The 19,630-nt window shown below is 34.2% G+C and overlaps 1 protein-coding gene across 1 annotated transcript in view; it reads left to right on the top strand.

Moving 5' to 3' along the window:
- The window catches only part of MMP16 (matrix metallopeptidase 16), a 378,275-nt gene extending 370,274 nt beyond the window's left edge, over nucleotides 1-8,001 (top strand). Inside the window, exon 9 of the mRNA XM_067017279.1 lies at nucleotides 7,865-8,001. Coding sequence (XP_066873380.1) covers nucleotides 7,865-7,958 — 94 coding nt within the window. The 3' untranslated portion in view covers nucleotides 7,959-8,001. The remainder of the gene's footprint in view (nucleotides 1-7,864) is intronic.
- Nucleotides 8,002-19,630: the final 11,629 nt, after the last annotated feature.

The raw sequence follows: 19,630 nt of genomic DNA, 5'->3' as shown, positions 1-19,630 counted from the left end.
TCTACATTGGCCTGCCTTGCCAAGATATACATGAATAAAGCCTGTTGTGAGCTGTCCATTTGACAAGTTACTAGAACATGTTTCATTTGCTCTTATGCAATGCCAATTTGATCTTGTTCCGACTCTATATATTGACAACCCAGTTGCAAAGGTAAAATATACTCTTCTTGAATGAATGATTCAATCCTTAAATCAATGTCATAGTTTTGCTACCACTGAAATATCACAGAGGCCACATCTTTACTATCTTCTCACAGCTCTTTAGTATATACTATTGCCTGTGTAAAATTAGGTTTTTAGTTCTTTTTGTCCCTTCTTTTGTATCTGAAGTGGAATCCATTATTCCTTTATATATTCATGAATGCAAAATTTCACAATTCAGTTACTTTTTTACTTCCAAACAAACATGATTTCCAAACAAGTATGCTCTGTGTGCCTTATTTTTCTCTTCCTTCAGTTCTGAAATTATGTGTTTCTGTTCTGTTTGTCAACCCAAAATACAGATGGTTGGGAGGGATATATTATTTTGTGTTGTTCTGTGCAGTCTGTGCCAATATTTGCATTCCTGTCGATCTCTACCTTGCTCCCCACCTTTTTTTTTAAAGATTTGTTTTTCCCTTCCCTTTGTGAAAACCAGAATTGAACAGAATTGAATATCATATGTGGTGTCCTGAAAATATGTTTGTCCCTCAGTTTTTTTCCTTCACAAGTTTCATGCAAAGATTTAGTTCCAATAAATTTCACACACCTCCTAATCTCTTGCATTGGATTCTAACTTTTCTAGAGCTATTCCCCTGATAAAAGTGAAATGCTAAGTATGAAGGCTGTTGTCTATTGATAAGCCAGCTAAGGAAATTTGCTTTTGGTGAATGTATCATAAAAAATTATACTGGAAAGTAAATACCAAAATACAGTGTTTTGTTTAAGGTACATCAGGAGTACATGAATGCCTAAAACCTCAATTCTTTGGTCTATTTCCCCTTATGTGTAAATTACATATATATTAAAAAGAGTGAGAATAAGAGATTAAGGGGTGTTATAGTGGCAGCTTTTTGCTGTCTTGGTTTTGACTGCATCAGCATTTCTATTGTGGACCTCTATTTTCAGGGGTTTTAGAGACTCACCCATAAAAATTTGCTTCAGGCTTAAAGGTCTTGAAATTTTTTTTTAGATATATAATTTTAAACCAAATATATCTTGTTTTTATATTATAGGAGGGAAATAAATGGAGTTTACTAGGTCAATTTTGTGCTAATATAACTTTTAATGAGCTTAATTTTTTAATAAAACAAAATTTAACCAGTCCATAGTCTACTGATGGTTTTTTAAAAGAATCAGTAATTGACATAGAGAAAATTGCCTGCTTTGTCAGTGTAGCAACCTATCTTGAAGATATTTTAAAACTTGTAACCTATATTAACATTATCTTGATTCTAATAGTGGATCAGTATGATAATGAATGCAATTTATGCCATCCATATGAGTTATCTGGTAATATAGATTTGGAAATATATAGTATATTTAGTAAATATATATGTATATATATATTTACTAGGTAGATTAAGGGAGGTAAGTGCCCACAAATTTAGTTTGTCAAGTAAATACAATATATATTTAAAAAAATTGCACAGACATTTATCTTTCAGAGTCAGAATTAGATGCAAGAAATTGCAAAGAAAAGTTGTCTCTTGGGTAAACAATACACATTTTATAGCTTCTTATGAAAATAATTTCTATATTGTAGTTATGGGAAATTAAAAGGATTTAATGCATAAAATTAATGCAGGCGTTATTTAAATAGCATTAAACTATGAAGCAGAGAGAAACACTAAGAAATGAAATATTTAAGCCATTATCTTTTGGTTTAAGACAATACTTTACCTTTATTTTCATTCCCATTGATATTTTCAGTTATGCAGATAGTATTAAATTCTAACTTTAAGTGTCTGGATTGTTTACATTACACTCAACACTACTTCATTAAGTTTTTGATAATATGCAGTCTTCTGTGTGCAAAGAAAGAAAAAAATAACACATTTATTTGCTGAATGAGTTCTAAGGTTTGCAACTTGTTAGTGATTTTTTTTGCCCACACAGTATACCATCTTAAATCTGGCATATATATATATATATATATATATATATATATATATATATATATATATAATATATATATTTTTTGTTGTTGTTGTTGTTTGTTTCAGACAGCTTCTATTGACAAACACAAAGCTTGTTTGTGTACAAATATAAGGCTAAATAAATGGTGCTAAAGTGTATTACGACTGTCAGATATAATCAGGCAAAATTTTGTGGTGCTTAAATTAATTTTTTCATTGATTTATTGATTAATGCATTGAACAGTGTTTATTATTCACAAGTTGTCCTTTATTGGTAAATCAAGGCCTCATAGCACATTGTTAAATATAATGGTTGACTAGTCTATGTAACAGCTCACCAAGCTACTATCTCTTTTACTCCTTATAATGTTTTGTCAATAAAGGTCAAGGGATCATAATATTAATCTCATCGCTGTAGACCATTAACATGACTGAACTTTTCCACAAAGTACTTATGTTTACAATGCTATAACCCTTTGACTGCTACGGCAACCTTTAACTACACAAATGTCACAAGCTAGAATCATCAGCATGGTTCTTGCCATGGCAATCAAAGAGTTAAGGGCTGTGCAGTGATTTGTTTTATATTTATTAATTTATATTTATTTCATTTTCATTCAAGAAGGGGATTTTGGGTGGGGCAGTTTTTTTCTGCTGTAAGTGTCTTAACCTAGGGAAGGGTTAAATGGCTTTTTATACTATTGCATCTTCTGTACTTACCATCAATTCATTGTGTTGTAATTTAAAAAAAAAAAAAAAACTGTCAATAAATAAGAGAACAGAAAAATGGTTCATAGATATTGTGGTTTACTCAATGATGATATACATACATTTATGGTAATATATAGCAGTAGGCTTTGCTATCTATGTCTTCCTAATTGATATAAAACATAAAGTAAAAACTCTAAAGTAATTTAGGCCAAAATCTCCTGCATGTGTTTGCCTGAAATAGTAAGTGTATTAAAAAGGCCACGTCAACTGGAGAATTGTTTAACTGCTACCTAGATGCCTATGACTGTGACCAAGGACAGAAGCAGGAAGTATTACTATATCAAATGTATTTCAGGCAAGTACCCATGAACATAAGATATGTTAAGATTTCATTACCACTTGACAAAAATAAAAATTACATTTTGGATAAGTGAGTATAATTTATTGATTAAAGTCCTAAATGTAATCAAAGGACTTAATATTGATATCAAAACTCTTTGGTAGAATCCTATTTAAGGATTTTTTTCCTCCATCTTTTTCTTTAAATGATAGGACTATAGTAAAGGGTGACCATGAATAGAGAACTGACTCACAGAAAGAAAACAGAGTAAGGATAAACATTTTCATACTTAATATTTTAATAAATTATTTTCTTAGAATATCAAATAGGTACATGTAACCAAGTGCTTGAACAAGTGTTTCCTAGAAAGCAAATCTAATATGTATCAATAGTTCTAAAAGGTCATCTGAATTTTAAGAAGAATTAGGAAAGCATATTGGGAATAAAAGAAAATGTGTTCTCTCATGAAAAAATTAAGGTGCATCTGTGATCGAATAAGTTAATATTATAAACTTTAATACACACAGAAAAGAGGAGCTCTGAAGCAGAGTAACTAAGATAATCACAGAAATTTAATTGTCTGAAGTAATAAACAGACTAGAAGGACAGAGGACTGTTTGTATTAAGTCTTTGAAATCTGCATCTAGGCTGAATCCCTGGAAATTTGGAGATCTTTCTCAAAGAGTTTAAAGAAATACTCAGTTAAGAGGTGTACTTTTGAAACATGTCAGCATACAAAAACCTACAAGATTTAGTCAACTAACAATATAGTTTATTTTTATTTGTAGACGTTTTTAAATAAAAGGTAGCCTTTATTTTTATAAGGCTATTAAGGATGTGTGAACATAAATATCAGGCTGAATCCAAGAATGAATCTCCCTTGTTTTTATTATCAAAGAGAAAAAAAGTTATAACCATTAATCTCACCCAGTAGAATTGTTTTTTATATCTGAATCATTAATTTATATAATATTAAAATACACTATTATATCACTTATCTTATAATCAAAGACCAAATTAGAATAATATATTGTGGAGAAAAAGAAAAATCCAAATAGGGGTATTGAGAACCTAATAACACACCTAGCACACTATAGAAATACAAATATAATTTATTGCTGTAAGCAGTGTTTGCATACTTTAAACCTTTTATAAAGAGTATTGAATGGGCATAACTTCAACCCAGTTTGATGCACTATCATTTCTTCAATTTAGTTACCACATGGTGTATCATTAGCTCTCCTTTCCTACTTCCTCCTTCTCCTCCTCTCTCCCCCTCTCTCTCCCCTTGTCTGTCTCTCCCCCTTAATTGCTCTATTCCTTGAAAGAAAACTGTATAAAGTCACTCCTTTCACATCTTCCTAACTCAATTTTTTACTTCTTATTATTTATTTGCACTTCTCACCATGCACTTGATGTAAAATTTCTTCATTGTAAATGATATATTTATTACTTAATCCACTCTTCCTAATTCTCTATCTTACTTGGCTTCTTAGCAGTATTTAATACTGATAGTTACTCTGCTATTCATACTTTTCCTAGACAGCTCCTTGAGGGTAGGACCTATTTATTTCTCACTTGTTTTCCATACCCAGAGCCTGATACAGTACCAAGTTCATAGTAGGTCCTCAGTTAAATGTTGGCTTCTAGACATTAGAGTTTAGAGATTTTTCCCCCCACCATATCTAACTTTTTAAACTGGTTCTTTTGAGCTTATATAATTTCCCCTATATGTTCTTTCTATTTTCATGCAGAGTAAAACTTAATAGAACTGACAAAGTAGGTAGAAAGATAGAAATATCCTTCATCATCTATATATGCATCCACCATCCATTCATTTGTTCATTCAACGATATTGAGATCTGACTACATCCCAGGTATTGTAGGTGTCAGGGATGAATCAGTGACTAAAACATCTTTCAGGACAATGAGCAACAAACAGTATGTCAGATCATAGGTTTGATGAAGGAAATCAGGGTACAGGGATAAGATGAGGATGTTTGGAACAGTAGGGTATTTCTAATCATGTGCCATCTGAATGGAGGCAAGAAAAATTGAGGGAGTGGGCCATGTGCACATCTGAAGGAAGAGCCAGTGCAAAGGCCTAGAGGAGGAACAAACATGGTGTGTTGCAAGGAACAGCAACGGGGCCATTACAGCTACAGTAGAAAGAGTAAGGAGTAGAGGGATGGATGTGTTCATGGAGGCAGCATTTGGGTCGGGTCTTATGGAACCTTAGGGGTACTGAAAGGAACGAAGCTTTACGATGAGATGGGAAGCTGCTGGAGGGTTGTAAGCAAATGAGTGTAATGGGGCAAGGGTGGAAGCAGATAGACCAATTAGGAAGGAAGCCACTGCAGTCAATAATAGGTAAAGAAGATGGTGACTTGGGCCAGGATGGAAGCAATGAAGATGGCAAAAACTGGTTGCTTTAGGGATGGACTCTTCAGGTGGAACCGTGGTGGAACAGCTGAGAGGTGAGAGGGAAAGAGGGAGCCAGGAAGAATGGAGTTGCTGTTTCCTGAAAATGGAACTGGTCTGGGGGGATTAGGATCCCATTTGGACATCTTTCTGTACTGTTAGTAATGATCTCATTCATGATATGGGTGATGACTAGATGGGTATAGACATATGCAAAAATTATTGATCTGCACACTTAATATGTATGCATTTTACTCTAAGTTTTATCTCAAGGAAAAAATGCTGTTAAAGACTAAAAACGAAACCTCCAAAATGAAGTAATTAACTATACTAATAGTTACTAATGGGTCCACAAAGAAAAAAGAGGACTGAGAAATGAGCATTGGATTCAGCCCCTATATGTTCTTAACCTCCTTTATTCTACACTCTCTCATGGACCCTTACCCATAAGCATGGCTTTGGCTTTGTGGATGGGATATCTCATGAAATCTAGATTCACAATTTCCAGCCACTTGCTGGACAAATTAATCTGGATTTTTCTTTAGATTCCCAGATTCAATCTACTAAATATAAAACCCATCACTATCATTTTTCTCCCATCAAAGTAAACATACTTCATCCCCAATTATCTATTTATTAATGGCACTCAATTTTCTTGATTACATATCCAGGAAAGCTCCAGGTGTTCTTGGACTTCTCCTTCTCCCTTTGCTTCACATGTCCCCGTTAGATATTTGCCAAGTCTATGAGTTCCACTTCTGCAGAATTACTGGCATCTGATTTTTCCTTGACATTCTTGTCCTATTTAGGGTTCATTAGTTCTTCCTTTCTCAGTCTCCTTTCCTAACGCAACCTCTCTCAGACTATATGACAGAAAGATCTTCTCCAATTAGAGTTTGAATTGTATCATTTCTCTAGAAAGACAAAGATTTTACATGAAGACCTGTCAAAATCTGTTTTTAACTTGATTTTCAAGTTTTCACCAGTATATATTTTTATAGCTGAAACCGTCCAAATACTTGCCATCCCTTACCCATAGTTTGGCTCATGCTATTCTCTCCACTTTGAATTCCACCTTTCCCTTCTTTATCTTTCCTGACTTCACTGAAGAGATAAAACTCCGCAACTTTGAAACCTCGTACTATCTTTCGCATCTTGTTTTGTTTCTAATGATCTTATTGATATTGTTAATATTGTTCCCCTTTCTTTTCAGAGGTCTCTCAATTCAATAAGTTGAGTGGTCATACTCTTATACAACTTTTTAGACAAGGCCTATAATTTTATGTGAATTTGTTTTTATTATTTCTTGTCACTATCTAAGCTCCTTAGGATTGCAGCATCTAATGCTGCAGCATCTAATGCAGTGCCTTGAATGAACTCCAGAAATGTTTGTTGCACTAAATTAAATTGTATTTTTTAACACAATTAGCATTAGAGAAGCTTTATTACACTTTGTTATATATTCTCGAACACACTTTCTGAGTCTTATGAACAAAGATATTAAAAAAACATTTGTTTACAAGATACAATATTTTAAGCAGTTGACCTTGATTCTTTCCAAGATCTTACTTTTTTCAAAGCTCTTTAAATATTTCTCATTAAATAATAAAGAAAACCTCAAGTTTTAGCTAATATTTTTAAATATTCATCCTTTACTTCCAATAATCACCTTTTGAACCAGAAAGAATTCTTTAGCAATAGTAGCTGAGTGAAGTGGGAAGACCTGTGTTTTGGAGGCAACAGTGTATAGCAGTTATCTGATTTAAAATATTCAAAAAATCAAATTCCACTTTCTCAAATGTGTGCATAACATGAAAGAAATAGTTATTTGCTTTTTTACTATGAATTGAGGTAGGGCAGATTACGTTACAATTGAGAAATCATGAAAAAACTTTCAAACAAGAGTCATTTTGCCTATTCAGAGGGAAATGCAGTCCAAATTCTTGTTAGTATTGGGGTCTAGTATTGGGTCACTATGACAGGGACACAGATTCAAAAGGGAAAGAGCCCAATCAAGGACAGAAAAGAGGACACATAAATAGTTCAAGGGCAGGGAAAGACACAGTTTTTTAAAAATTATTTGTTGCTTAGAACAATTATCAGTGGGCCTTTACATTTTCAATAGCTTTCACCTTGAACTCTTTAAAGATTTTACCTGGCTTGTGATGTGTGTCTCAAAGCTACCTCGGCACTTTCAGGTTAAATGATGACATACTTTCACTCCCTCCAAAGCCCTACTAAAACTGTATAAAATGCTTTTCTTTTCTTTTCGAAGACTTAAAGGGAGTACAAGAGAGAAAACAATAGCAACTTTTGGGAAGCTGGAAGCAAGTGGGCATCTGGTAACTGACCTAACACACCCAAGGTAATCAAATTATACATTATAAATTTATAAACAGGCAGGAGCAATCAGAGAGCAAGCCCAAATGTATCACTAGTATGCTGAAGTCTCAGGGAGTGGAAGCAACAAGCACCTGGAAACAGGGTGAATGGAGTTGATGAAATTAAGAAGGTCTGAAAATCATTCACAGGAACCAGTTAAATGCTTTAAGTCCTGTCCAGGCCTCCCCACTTTCTCTCCCCAGCCCCAAACTCAAGGTTTATTCTGTGGAGAGGGTAAAAATGGTCTCTGAATTGGGGATTGCCAGTGTTCTGTACCAATAACAGGGGATTAAGTGAGCTTCTACATTTTAAAAACTAATGCAGAGACTTCCCAGACTTGCTATGTTTCACCACTGGAATGTCAGCAGACAGTTTTGGGAGAAGATTTTGTTCTTGTTTTTGTTGTTATTTCCTTTAGGCAAGAAAATGGAACACTCTTCTTTGATGAATCTGACCAATCCAAGAAGACAATAAAATCTGTAACCAGCATTTTCCCGACAAAAGGAGAGCAAGATTATTTTTAATAAAGCTCATATTTACAAGTCCCAGCCATGTAGTCAGTGTTTCCCATCAGCTTTTCTCCCCCCTTTTAAACAGGATGAGAAAACCAGGGATTTCTAGGTATCTAAAGAAAGGTTGAAACAGAAAGCTAGTGACCAAAACAAACAAACAAAATTAATAATAAGGAAGGAAACAGGTTATCAGGGAGAAAAAAAACCTTAATAAAACATATGTTTTATCAGAAGAAAAAATTGTTTTAATCTTTTGTTTGAGAATTAAAAACTCAATAGATTGGAAGACAAAGTTAAGTCTTTTCAAGAATACAACAAAATGAGAAAGATATGAAAAATTTACTGGGGCAAAATATTAGAAAATTAAAGAACAGAGCCACAAGTCCAGAAACCACAATATTCATAAAATTGTAATTTTATGACTTATGTAATTTTATGAAAAAAACAAAAGGGAGAGAGAGAGAGGAAAACAACAAAGGAGAGAAATGATAATCATAAAATTCAGTAAAATTACCCAGAATTTAGAGACATGAGTTTTCAGACTGAATGTGCCTAGAGATGTCCTGTATAATGGATAAAAATAGACATACAAAAAGGTGTATCACTGTGAAAATTCAGAGCACAGGGGACAAAGAAAACACTCTACAAGCTTTCAGAGACAAGGTGGAAAATGACAGAGCACAAAGAATTAGAATAGCCTCAGATTTTTCTAAAGTAACACAGAAAACTTGAAGATCATAGAGTAATGTCTTCAAAATTCAGCATAAAATTTTTCAATATAGAATTCTATATATAAGCAAATATTAATTAAATGTTGAGTAAAATAGAGATAGGCAAAGTCTCAAAAAAATTTCTTCCCATGTTCCATTTCTCAGCTAGAAGATATGCTCCACTAAATTATGAGAAATTCAAGAAAGAAACACTGAATTCAGAAAAACAGGAGTTCCAAGTAAAGGAAGAAAGAAGTAAAGGGATTATCCAAAACAATGGTGATGGGCATTTTCAAGATTACAAAGGTGCACCAGGAATAAAAGACAAGCAGTTTAGACTAGAGCAGCAAGACCAAGAGACTAGCGCATTAAAGACTTTCATCCTCATGAATTTTGTTGCTGTGCCAGGCTTTTTAACCTATGAAGCTAAAGTGGGATATGCTCCATCAAAACAAGAAAATAAATGAAGAGTACCTATATGTAATATCTGAGGAACAGAGATTCTATTTCTTGAGAAAGTTAAAGAAATTTCCTACAATAACAGCAAAGATAAATCCTAGGATAACAGGCCTAAAGAGCAGCTGATCCAAACTGAAAGAGAATGGATGACTCTAGTAGGTATATACATTGGGTAGGAGTATAACTACATGCACACACACACACACACACACACACACACATATATATGTAGTTATATTCACATGAAAGCACAAAGTGAAACCAATAGATTGTTTGATGTGATTGACCTTGTGGAAAATTGTACCTAGAGGGTTTTGGAAGGTGTAAGGAGAATTAACAATAGATAAAATAAAGATTAAACAAGTGTAAAAACAGGCAATTAATTTAAGAAATATTTTTAATTATTAAAAAGGTCCCATTCAGTGTTCAGTTCTGAATAGTTATAGGCATAATAATGTAAAAATTGATTTTTTTAACCAAAACTTGTAATAAAATATATTTAGAGGATAGGGGAAGGGAAGCAGAGATGACATAGGAAGACTACTTAATCTTTAACATAGCAGGAAATCAAGAGATAATGTCTAAAGTTGATTGATTTAAAGATAAAAGTATATATATGTTACTTAAAAATACTGAAGTATTCAATTCCAGGAATAAAAACAATCACCCCAAAAATACCAAAAGAGGTTCTGGGGAGGACTATGAGAATGAGGGATAGGGCTTGGAATGGTTATATTTTGTTATAGTATTATTTTAGCATTTTATGATATTTTAAATGATGAAACTATATTAATTTGATATAGAAAGTTTACATTAAAACACAAAAAGAAAATCTATGGTCAACTTGTTCACAATTTTCTTCGACATAGGGATGCTCTGACCATAACTCCACATGCTTTTCCTCTGCCACTGGACATTTATCACATTCATTAGAGACCACTGTTTTTCTTTTCATCCACTACCCAACATATCCCTCCTTTGTCTTTGATCCCCGTTACATTCTCCACACTTCTTTTTCAGCCTTTGTAGTACCTCACTTGGCAGAGGGAAAGGGAAGTCATGAAAATCTTGGCAACTGATTTTTCAAGGACACTTGACCCTTGCCTTAGGGAGATACTTGGTCAAATGTTTTTGGATAATGACAACTTAGTAAAGATTTGTCATTCAGTTTTTTTTAAGTTTGAGAAATGTTCTTCAAAGGAAAGGTCACTGGGGAAAACAATAGTCGGTAATATTAAATTGGAACAGGATGTCAACCAAATCTAGGTCATCTGCCCTACCAGAAAGTGAGAATCCTCAAGAAATAGGTATGATTTAAGATCTGACAGAGAAATCTTTGTGTATTACAGAAATACTTGTAATATTAACATTATATGCCAATTTAGTGGTGTTACAGTGAAATTATAAATTATTTTTCTGAAAAAAATGATTATCGATTCATTTGTCTGTTCTTTTGATATTAACTGAATCTCTGTTACATTTTAAATATTAGCTAAGGCAATGGATAGGATGTGCAAACTGAAGTAGTGGAGTCAAATTTGCTTAAATTATTATACCTCATTGTAATTAATATATTACATTATATAAGATGTATAACACAATGTAACATAACATTAAAATGATATATAATGTGAGAAATATTATATTATAATATTAAAGGTACAACCAGATCATGAGAGAATCCAGATGCTAACTCTATTTGGGATTTTCAGGGAAGATTTTATAAAGAAGGTAATGCATTATTTTTTTTAAGTGGAAGGTTAACTGGTAAACAGCAGTTAAGTAGCATTTTAGGCCAAAGGTACAGCTTATAAAAAGACATATAAGTGTGACAGAGGACAGAATAATTTAAGAAAATGAGTTATTCTTCAACCAAAGCCCAATGTACAGGAAGTAGAGCTGTGATTGACAAGTTCAAAGATATTGGCAAGGGCTAGATCATGAAGGGATTTGATTCCTCTAAATTTTTTTGCCCAGCCCACCTGGTCATTCTGAAACTACTCTTCACCATTTTAAGGCTTTTTTTTAATTTTTTTTTTTTTTTTATAAAGTCAGGTGGAGTTTTTTTGTTTTTGTTTTTTAATTCTATTTTTTTAAACTGAAACAATAAAGTCGGCCATTTCTTCCACTTTTCCCAGCCGCTCGTCTTTTGCAACCACCAGTCTGTCCTCTATATCTATAAGCTTGTCTCTTGTGTTTCATTTTTTGTTTTTGTTTTTGTTTTTGTTTTAGATTCCATGTAATATAAGAGAGATCACAGGATAATTATCTTTCTCTGCCTAATTTCACTTAGCATAATGCTCTCAAGGTCCATCCATTTTGTCCCAAATGGCAAGAGTTTATTCTTTTTCATGGCTGATTATCTTTTATTTATCCATTTTTCAACAATAGACACCTGGGTTGTATCTATATCTTGTAAATACTGCTGCAATGAACATGAAAATGCATATATCATTTAAAATTAGTGTCTTCATTTTCTTCAGATAAACACTCAGAAGTGGAATTGCTGGGTCATACAGTAGTTCTATTTTTAATTTGTTAAGGAAGCTTCATACTGTTTTCCATGGTATTTGCACCAATTTACATTCCAACCAACAGTGCACGAGAGGGCTCTCTTTCCTCCAAATCCTTGCCAACACTTGTGATTTCTTGTCTCCTTGATAAAACTATTCTAACACGTGTGAGGTGATATCTCACTGTGATTTTGATTTGCATTTCCCTGATATTAATGATGTTAAGCATTGTTTCATATGTCTGTTGGACATTCTTATGTCTTCTTTGGAAAAACATCTATTCAGATCTGCCTTTTTTTTTTTTTTTTTTTTTTTTTTTTTTTTTTTTTTTTTTTGCGGTACGTGGACCTCTCACTGTTGCGGCCTCTCCCATTGTGGAGCACAGGCTCCAGACGTACAGGCTCAGCAGCCATGGCTCAGGGGTCCAGCCGCTCCACAGCATGTGGGATCTTCCCAGACCAGGGCACGAACCCCTGTCCCCTGAATCAGCCGGTGGGCTCTCAAACACTGCACCACCAGGGAAGCCCTGCCATATTTTTAATTGGAGTTTTTTCTTTTTTTTGCTATTGAGTCATTTGAATTCTTTGTATATTTTGGATATTAGCCTGATATCAAATATATCATTTGCAATCACTTTCTCTCATTCAATAGATAGTCTTTTCATCTTTCTGATGGTTTCCTTTCCTGTGCAGAAGCCTTTTAATTTGATATAGTCCCATTTGTTTATTTTTGCTTTCGTTGTTTGTTCTTTTGGTATCGAATTCCAAAATTCATCACCAAGACCTATGTCAAGAAGTTGACCACCTTGCTTTCTTCTAGAAATTTTATGGTTGCAGATCCTATATTCAAGTTTTTAATTCATTTTGAGGTAATTTTTGTGTATGATGTAAGATAGTGGTCACATTTCATTCTTTAGCAAGCAGCTGTCTAATTTTCCCAACACCATTTATTGAAAAGACTACCTTTCCCCCATTGTATATTCTTTGTCATTTTAATTGACCATACACACATGGATTTACTTCGTGGATCCATTCTGTTCCATTGACCTATGTGTCTGTTTTTATGTCATATCATAAGTGTTTTGATTATTATAGCTTTGTAATATAGTTTGAAATCTGGAAGCATGCGGCCTCCAGCTCTGTCCGTTTTTCTCAAGATTGTGTTAGCTATTTGGGCACCTTTTCAGTTCCATGCTAATTGTGGGATTGTTTGTTCTATTTCTGTAAAAATCTCCAATAGGGATTGCATTGAATTCATGTATTGCTTTAGGTAGTATGGTCATTTTAACAATATTAATCCTTCCAATCCATAAGCACAGAATATTTATTTACATGTACCATCTTCAATTTCTTTCAAAAATGTTTTATGGCTTTTATTGTGCAAATCTTTAACCATCTTGTTTAAATTTATTCCTAGGTATTTTATTATTTTTGATGCATTTGTAAACAGAATTTTCTTGAACACTTTCTGATAGTTCATTATTAGTGTAAAGAAACACAATAGAATTTTGCATATTAATTTTGTATCATGCAACTTGACTGAATTTGTATATAAGTTTTAAGTCTTTTGGTGGAGTCTTTAGGATTTTCTATATATAATATCATGCCATCTGCAAATAGTGACAGTTTTTTTTTTTTTTTTTTTTTTTTTTTTTTTGCGGTACGTGGGCCTCTCCCGCTGTGGAGCACAGGCCCCGAACGCGCAGGCCCAGCAGCCACGGCCCACGGGCCCAGCCGCTCCATGGCACGCGGGATCCTCCCGGACTGGGGCACAAACCCGCGCCCCCTGCATCGGCAGGCGGACCCCCAACCACTGCGCCACCAGGGAAGCCCCAAATAGTGACAGTTTTAATACTTCCTTTCTGATTTGGAAGACCTTTCTTTCTTCTTTCCTTTTCTTCCTTCTTTTTCTCCCTCCCTTCCTCCCTCTCTCCCTCCCTCCCTTCCTTCCTTCCTTTCTTCCTTCCTTCCTTTCTTCCTTCCTTCCTTCCTTCCTTCCTTCCTTCTTCCTCCCTCCCTCCCTCCTTCCCTGCCTCCTTTCCTTCCTTCCTTCTTTCCTCCTTCCTTTTCCTTTCTCTATCTCTTTCTTCCTTTCTTTCTTTACACTGTTTTTCACCCTAATTGCTCTGGCTATGCCTTCCAATACTTTGTTGAATAAAAGTTGTGAGAGTGCACCATCCTTATCTTTTTCCTGATCTAAGAGGAAAAGCTTTCAAATGTTCACCATTGAGAATGACATTAGCTGTGGGCTTGTCATATATAGCCTTTATTATGTCGAGGTATATTCCCTCTATACCTGCTTTGTTAAGAGTTTTTATCATAGATCACTGTTGAATTTTGTCAGATACTTTTTTCTATATCTATTTTATCCTTCATTTTTGTTAACATGGTGTATCACATTGACTGAATTGTGGATGTTGAACTACCTTTGCATCCCTGGAATAAATCCCACTTGATCATTGTGTATGATCTTTTTTTAATATATTACTGAGTTCAGTTTGCTAATATTTTGTTGAGGATTTGTGAATTTATGTTCATCTGGGATATTAGCCTGTAGTTTTCTTTTTTTTATGGCATCCTTGTTTGGTTTTGTTATCAAGGTAATGCTGACCTCATAAAATATGTTTGGAAGGCCTCCCTTCCTCTTCTGTTCTTTTTTTTTTTTGAAGGGTTTAAGAATTGGTATTAATTCTTCTTTGAATATATTTACTAGAATCCTCCCATGAAACTGTTTTGTCCTGGACTTTTTTTGTTGGGAGGTTTTTGATTACTGACTCAATCTTCTTGCTTGCAATCAGTCTGTTCAGATTTTCTATTTCATCATGATTCAGGCTTTGTAGACTGTGTTTTTAGGAGTTTATTCATTTCTTTTAGATTCTCCAAGTTGTTGATGTATAACTGTTCATACCAGTTTCTTTTGGTCCTTTGTATTTATGTGGTATCAGTTGTAATATCTTCTTTCATTATGACTTTATTTGTGTCCTCTTTTTTTCTTGGTGAAACTAATTAAAGGTTTGCCAATTTTGTTTATCTTTTCAAAGAACCAGCTCTTAGTTTCATTGATCTTTTCTACTGTCTTTTTAGTCTCCATTTCATTCACTTCTACTGTAATGTTTGTTATTTCCTTCTTTTATAAACTTTGGGCTCTGTTAGTTTTTCTTTCTATTTTTCCTTGAATAATAAAGTCATGTTGTTTATTTGAGACTTTTCTTGTTTCTTGGGGTAGGTATTTATCACTATGGACTTCCCTCTTAGAACTACTTTTGCTGCATCCTATAAATTTTGGTATGTTATATTTCCATTTGTCTCAATGTATTTTTAAAAAAATTTATTTTATTTATTTATTTTTAGCTGTGTTGGGTCTTCCCTGCTGCCTGCGGGCTTTCTCTAGTTGCGGTGAGCAGGGTCTACTCTTCGTGGTGGTGTGCAGGCTTCTCATTGCGGTGGCTTCTCTTGTTATGGAGCACAGGCTCTAGGCACATGGGCTTCAGTAGTTGTGGCACTTCTGACTCAGTACTTGTGGCTCATGGGCTCTAGAGCACAGGTTCAGTAGCTGTGGCAAACGGGCTTAGTTGCTCCGCAGCATGTGGGGATATTTCTGGACCAGGGCTTGAACCTGTGTCCCCTGCATTGGCAGGCAGATTCTTAACCACTGCGCCACCAGGGAAGTCCCTCAACATATTTTTTTGATCTATCTTTTAATTTTTTAAATCCATTGATGATTCTGTAGCATGTTGTAAATCTCCAGATATTTGTGAATTTTTCAGTTTTCTTAGTGTAATTAATTTCTAATTTCATACCTTTGTGGTCAGAAAAAAAATGCATGATATGATTTCAATTCTCATAGATTTATTAAGACTTGTTTTGTGGCCTAACATATGATCTATCTTGGAAAATGTTTCCTGTGAACTTGAGAAGAATGCATATTCTGTTGCTTTAGAATAGAATGTTTTGTAAATATCTGTTAAATTCATCTGTTCTGACATGTTGTTTAAGGCCAATGTTTCCTTACCGATTTTTTTTTTTTGGTCTGGATGATCTATACACTGATGTAAGTGGTGTATTCAAGTCCATTACTATTATTGTATTTCTATCTATTTCTCTGGAGTTGTTTGTTTGGTCATGCAATTAAGACTCCCAACTGAAGTGGTTTGGGGCAGTAGAAGCTTAGGAGAGTAGGAGGACTAAGAATAGGAATGATCTGTCCTGGTTAGGCAATGAATGGTGAAAATTTGTCTGTTTTAAAGGTGGTTTATATTTAATATCTAATGGCACAAAGGGGCCAAAAAACAGACAATTAAATTATCACCTTCACTACTTGGAATAAGGTAAAATCGAAGGAATGCTTTAAAGGGCCCAGTTGCTACTGCTACATATCTTTAAGAAACACATGGGAACATCAAAAACTATGGGCTGCAGGCATTATTTTAATAACACATGAAAGCTTAAGGAAAAAATTTAAATGAATATTTTACTGGCTTAGGCATTTATTGAAAATTTAGGACTTTCTAAGAATTTCCCTACTTTTGCAGCCTCAGGTTTGAGCAAACTTGAAACAAAACCCTCATTTGATTCAGTGTGTTGCCAAATTTCAATGTCCATTAATGCACAGTCTCAATAGGTCTCTTACATTAAATATAGAGCTTGAGTTGGGAAAGAATAGAACTACAGTCTTTAAAATGAGAGGAATTATAGGATTCAAAGTACTCTAAAATTTCCAATTAATTGTGAGCTGAAGTATTGCTTTTCCCCCAAACTAATGAGACTGTTTCCGCTTTGTTTGAAGACCCCATGGTAACTTCTTCAATGGAGTTATCTTGCAAGAGAGAAGTTAATAAAATTCTTACCTCATTCTTAACTCATTTAATTGTCTCCAGATATGAAAGCTAGAGTCATATTCCAGCATGCCCTGAAGAGGAATTAATTAAAATGTCAAACATTGGAGAAAACAGCTTACATACCAAAATTTAGCTACTTTATGTCATCCATATTCTGGGAAATATGTAGGAGGAAGGATTCTGAAGGTACTAGGTCAGAAAGGGAATAATAAATTTCTTAATTGGCCAAATTTACCAGTAGGCTTTAATTACTAGAGATTCTGCAGAAAACGAGCTAGGTGAAACAGCAGGGAATATTGCAAAACTGGAATCAACATTGGCTCACATAAATTGAAGATGAGATGCCAAATATTCCTTGATATAATAAAGAAGAAGTATACAAAAACTTAGTGAGAGGGAATGTTGGAGTGAATATATCACATGTAACTCATTCAGCTATACCCAACCAGATTCCCAGATGAGGTTCCAGAAGGCAGTCCATATGATGCAGAGAGAAGCATCATTTATTTTGAAAGAATACTTCAGTAGTTTTTTCTCTGCTAACAGGGATGCTAGTGAGAGAAACTACAGATGAAAAGCGCTTACCATTTCAATGAGAATTCTATTAATATTTCAATGTTAAACTCCAAGAATGCAAAAGCCTAAGTAACAATAATTGACCACTAGAGGAAAGGAGTGTGTGGTTACCATTACAATTAATGGATCTTTGGGAGTAACTACTTAATCATAAAAGCCCCTGAGAACAAAATAGAAGAGCATCCCACAAGGTTCTATCTAAATTGCAGAACTGATAAAAATAACAAATCTGGTGAACAGAGGCCTGACTAAAGCTAGCTTATAATAGAGTTAGAGCTTTGTCAGTTGACCTGAATCAGATCTCAGACCTGAATCAGTTCATAGACTCAGCATCCACTGAAATAAAAAAGAAGCATCTAGTTACATCTAAGGAAGACCTTTCAATATTATCATAGTTGTGACAGTGAATTTTTCCTCTAATATTCCCTGAAAGTATTTGTGGCCATTGCCAGGGTAATATGTTCTAAGGTAAGGTAATTAGCTGCATTTTTTAGAGATTTTTAACGAAATTTTTATTTGAATATAGTGAATTTAAAATGTTCCATTAGTTTCTGCTGTACAGCAAAGTGAATCAGTTAAACATATACATATATCCACTCCTTTTTAGATTCTCTTCCCATATATGTCATTAAAGAGTACTGAAAAGAGTTCCCTGTGTTATACAGTAGGTCCTTTTATTAGTTATCTACTATATATATAATATATGTAAATCCCAATCTCCCAAATTATCCCTCCCCGTCCTTCCCTCTCTGCAAACGTAAGTTTGTTTTCTACATCGGTGACTCTATTTCTGTTCGGTAAATAAGTTCATTTGTGACAATTTTTAGATTCCACATATAAGTGATATCATATGATATTTGTCTTTCTCTGTCTGACGTATTTCACTCAGTATAACAATCTCTACATCCATCCATGTTGCTGCAAATGACATTATTTCATTCTTTTTTATGGCTAATATTCCATAGTATATAAGTACCACATCTTCTTTATCCATCCTCTGTCAATGGACATTTAGGGTGCTTCCATGTCCTGGCTATTGTGACTAGAGCTGCAATGAACATTGTGGTGCAAGTATCTTTTCAAATTATCATTTTCTCCACATATATGCCCAGGACTGGGATTGCTGGGTCATATGGTAGTTCTATTTTTAGAGGAAAAAGGGAACCTTCCTACACTGTTCTCCATAATGGCTGTACCAATTAACATTCCCACCAACAGTGTAGGAAGGTTCCCTTTTCTTCCCACCCTCTCCAGCATTTATTGTTTGTAGATTTTTTGATGATGGCCAATCTGACCAGTGTGAGGTGATACCTCATTATAGATTTGACTTGCATTTCTCTAATAATTAGTGATGTTGAGCATGTTTTCATGTGCTTTTTGGCCATCTATATGTCTTCTTTGTAGAACTGTCTATTTAGATCTTCTGCCCATTTTAGATTGGATTGTTTATTTTTTTCATATTGAGCTGCATGATCTGTTTCTATATTTTGAAGATTAATCCCTTGTCAGGCACTTCAATTGCAAATATTTTCTCCCATTCTGTGAGTTGTCTTTTAGTCTTGTTTATGGTTTCCTTTGCTGTGCAAAAGCTTTTAAGTTTAATTAGATCACATTTGTTTATTTTCTTTTTTCTTTTCATTACTCTAGAAGGTGTAATGCTATATTACACCTTCTTGTTGTGATTTATGTCAGAGAGTGTTCTGCTTATGTTTTCCTCTAAGAGTTTTATACTGTCTGGCTTTACATTTAGATCTTTAATTCATTTTGAGTTTATTTTTGTGTCTGATGTTAGGTAGTGTTCTAATTTCATTCTTTTACATGTAGCTGTCCAGTTTTCCCAGCACCACTTATTGAAGAGACTGTCTTCTCTCCATTGTATATTCTTGCCTCTTTTGTCATAGATTAGATGGCCATAGGGGTATGGTTTCATCTCTGAACTTTTTATCCTGTACCATTGATCTATATTTCTGTTTTTGTGCCAGTACCATATTATCTTGATTACTGTAGCTTTGTAGTATAGTCTGAAGTGAGGGAGTCTGATTCCTCCAGCTC

The sequence above is a fragment of the Kogia breviceps genome, chromosome 17, assembly GCF_026419965.1.
Source record: "Kogia breviceps isolate mKogBre1 chromosome 17, mKogBre1 haplotype 1, whole genome shotgun sequence".
Lineage (NCBI taxonomy): Eukaryota > Metazoa > Chordata > Mammalia > Artiodactyla > Physeteridae > Kogia > Kogia breviceps.
This window is presented reverse-complemented; position numbering and strand designations above follow the sequence as displayed.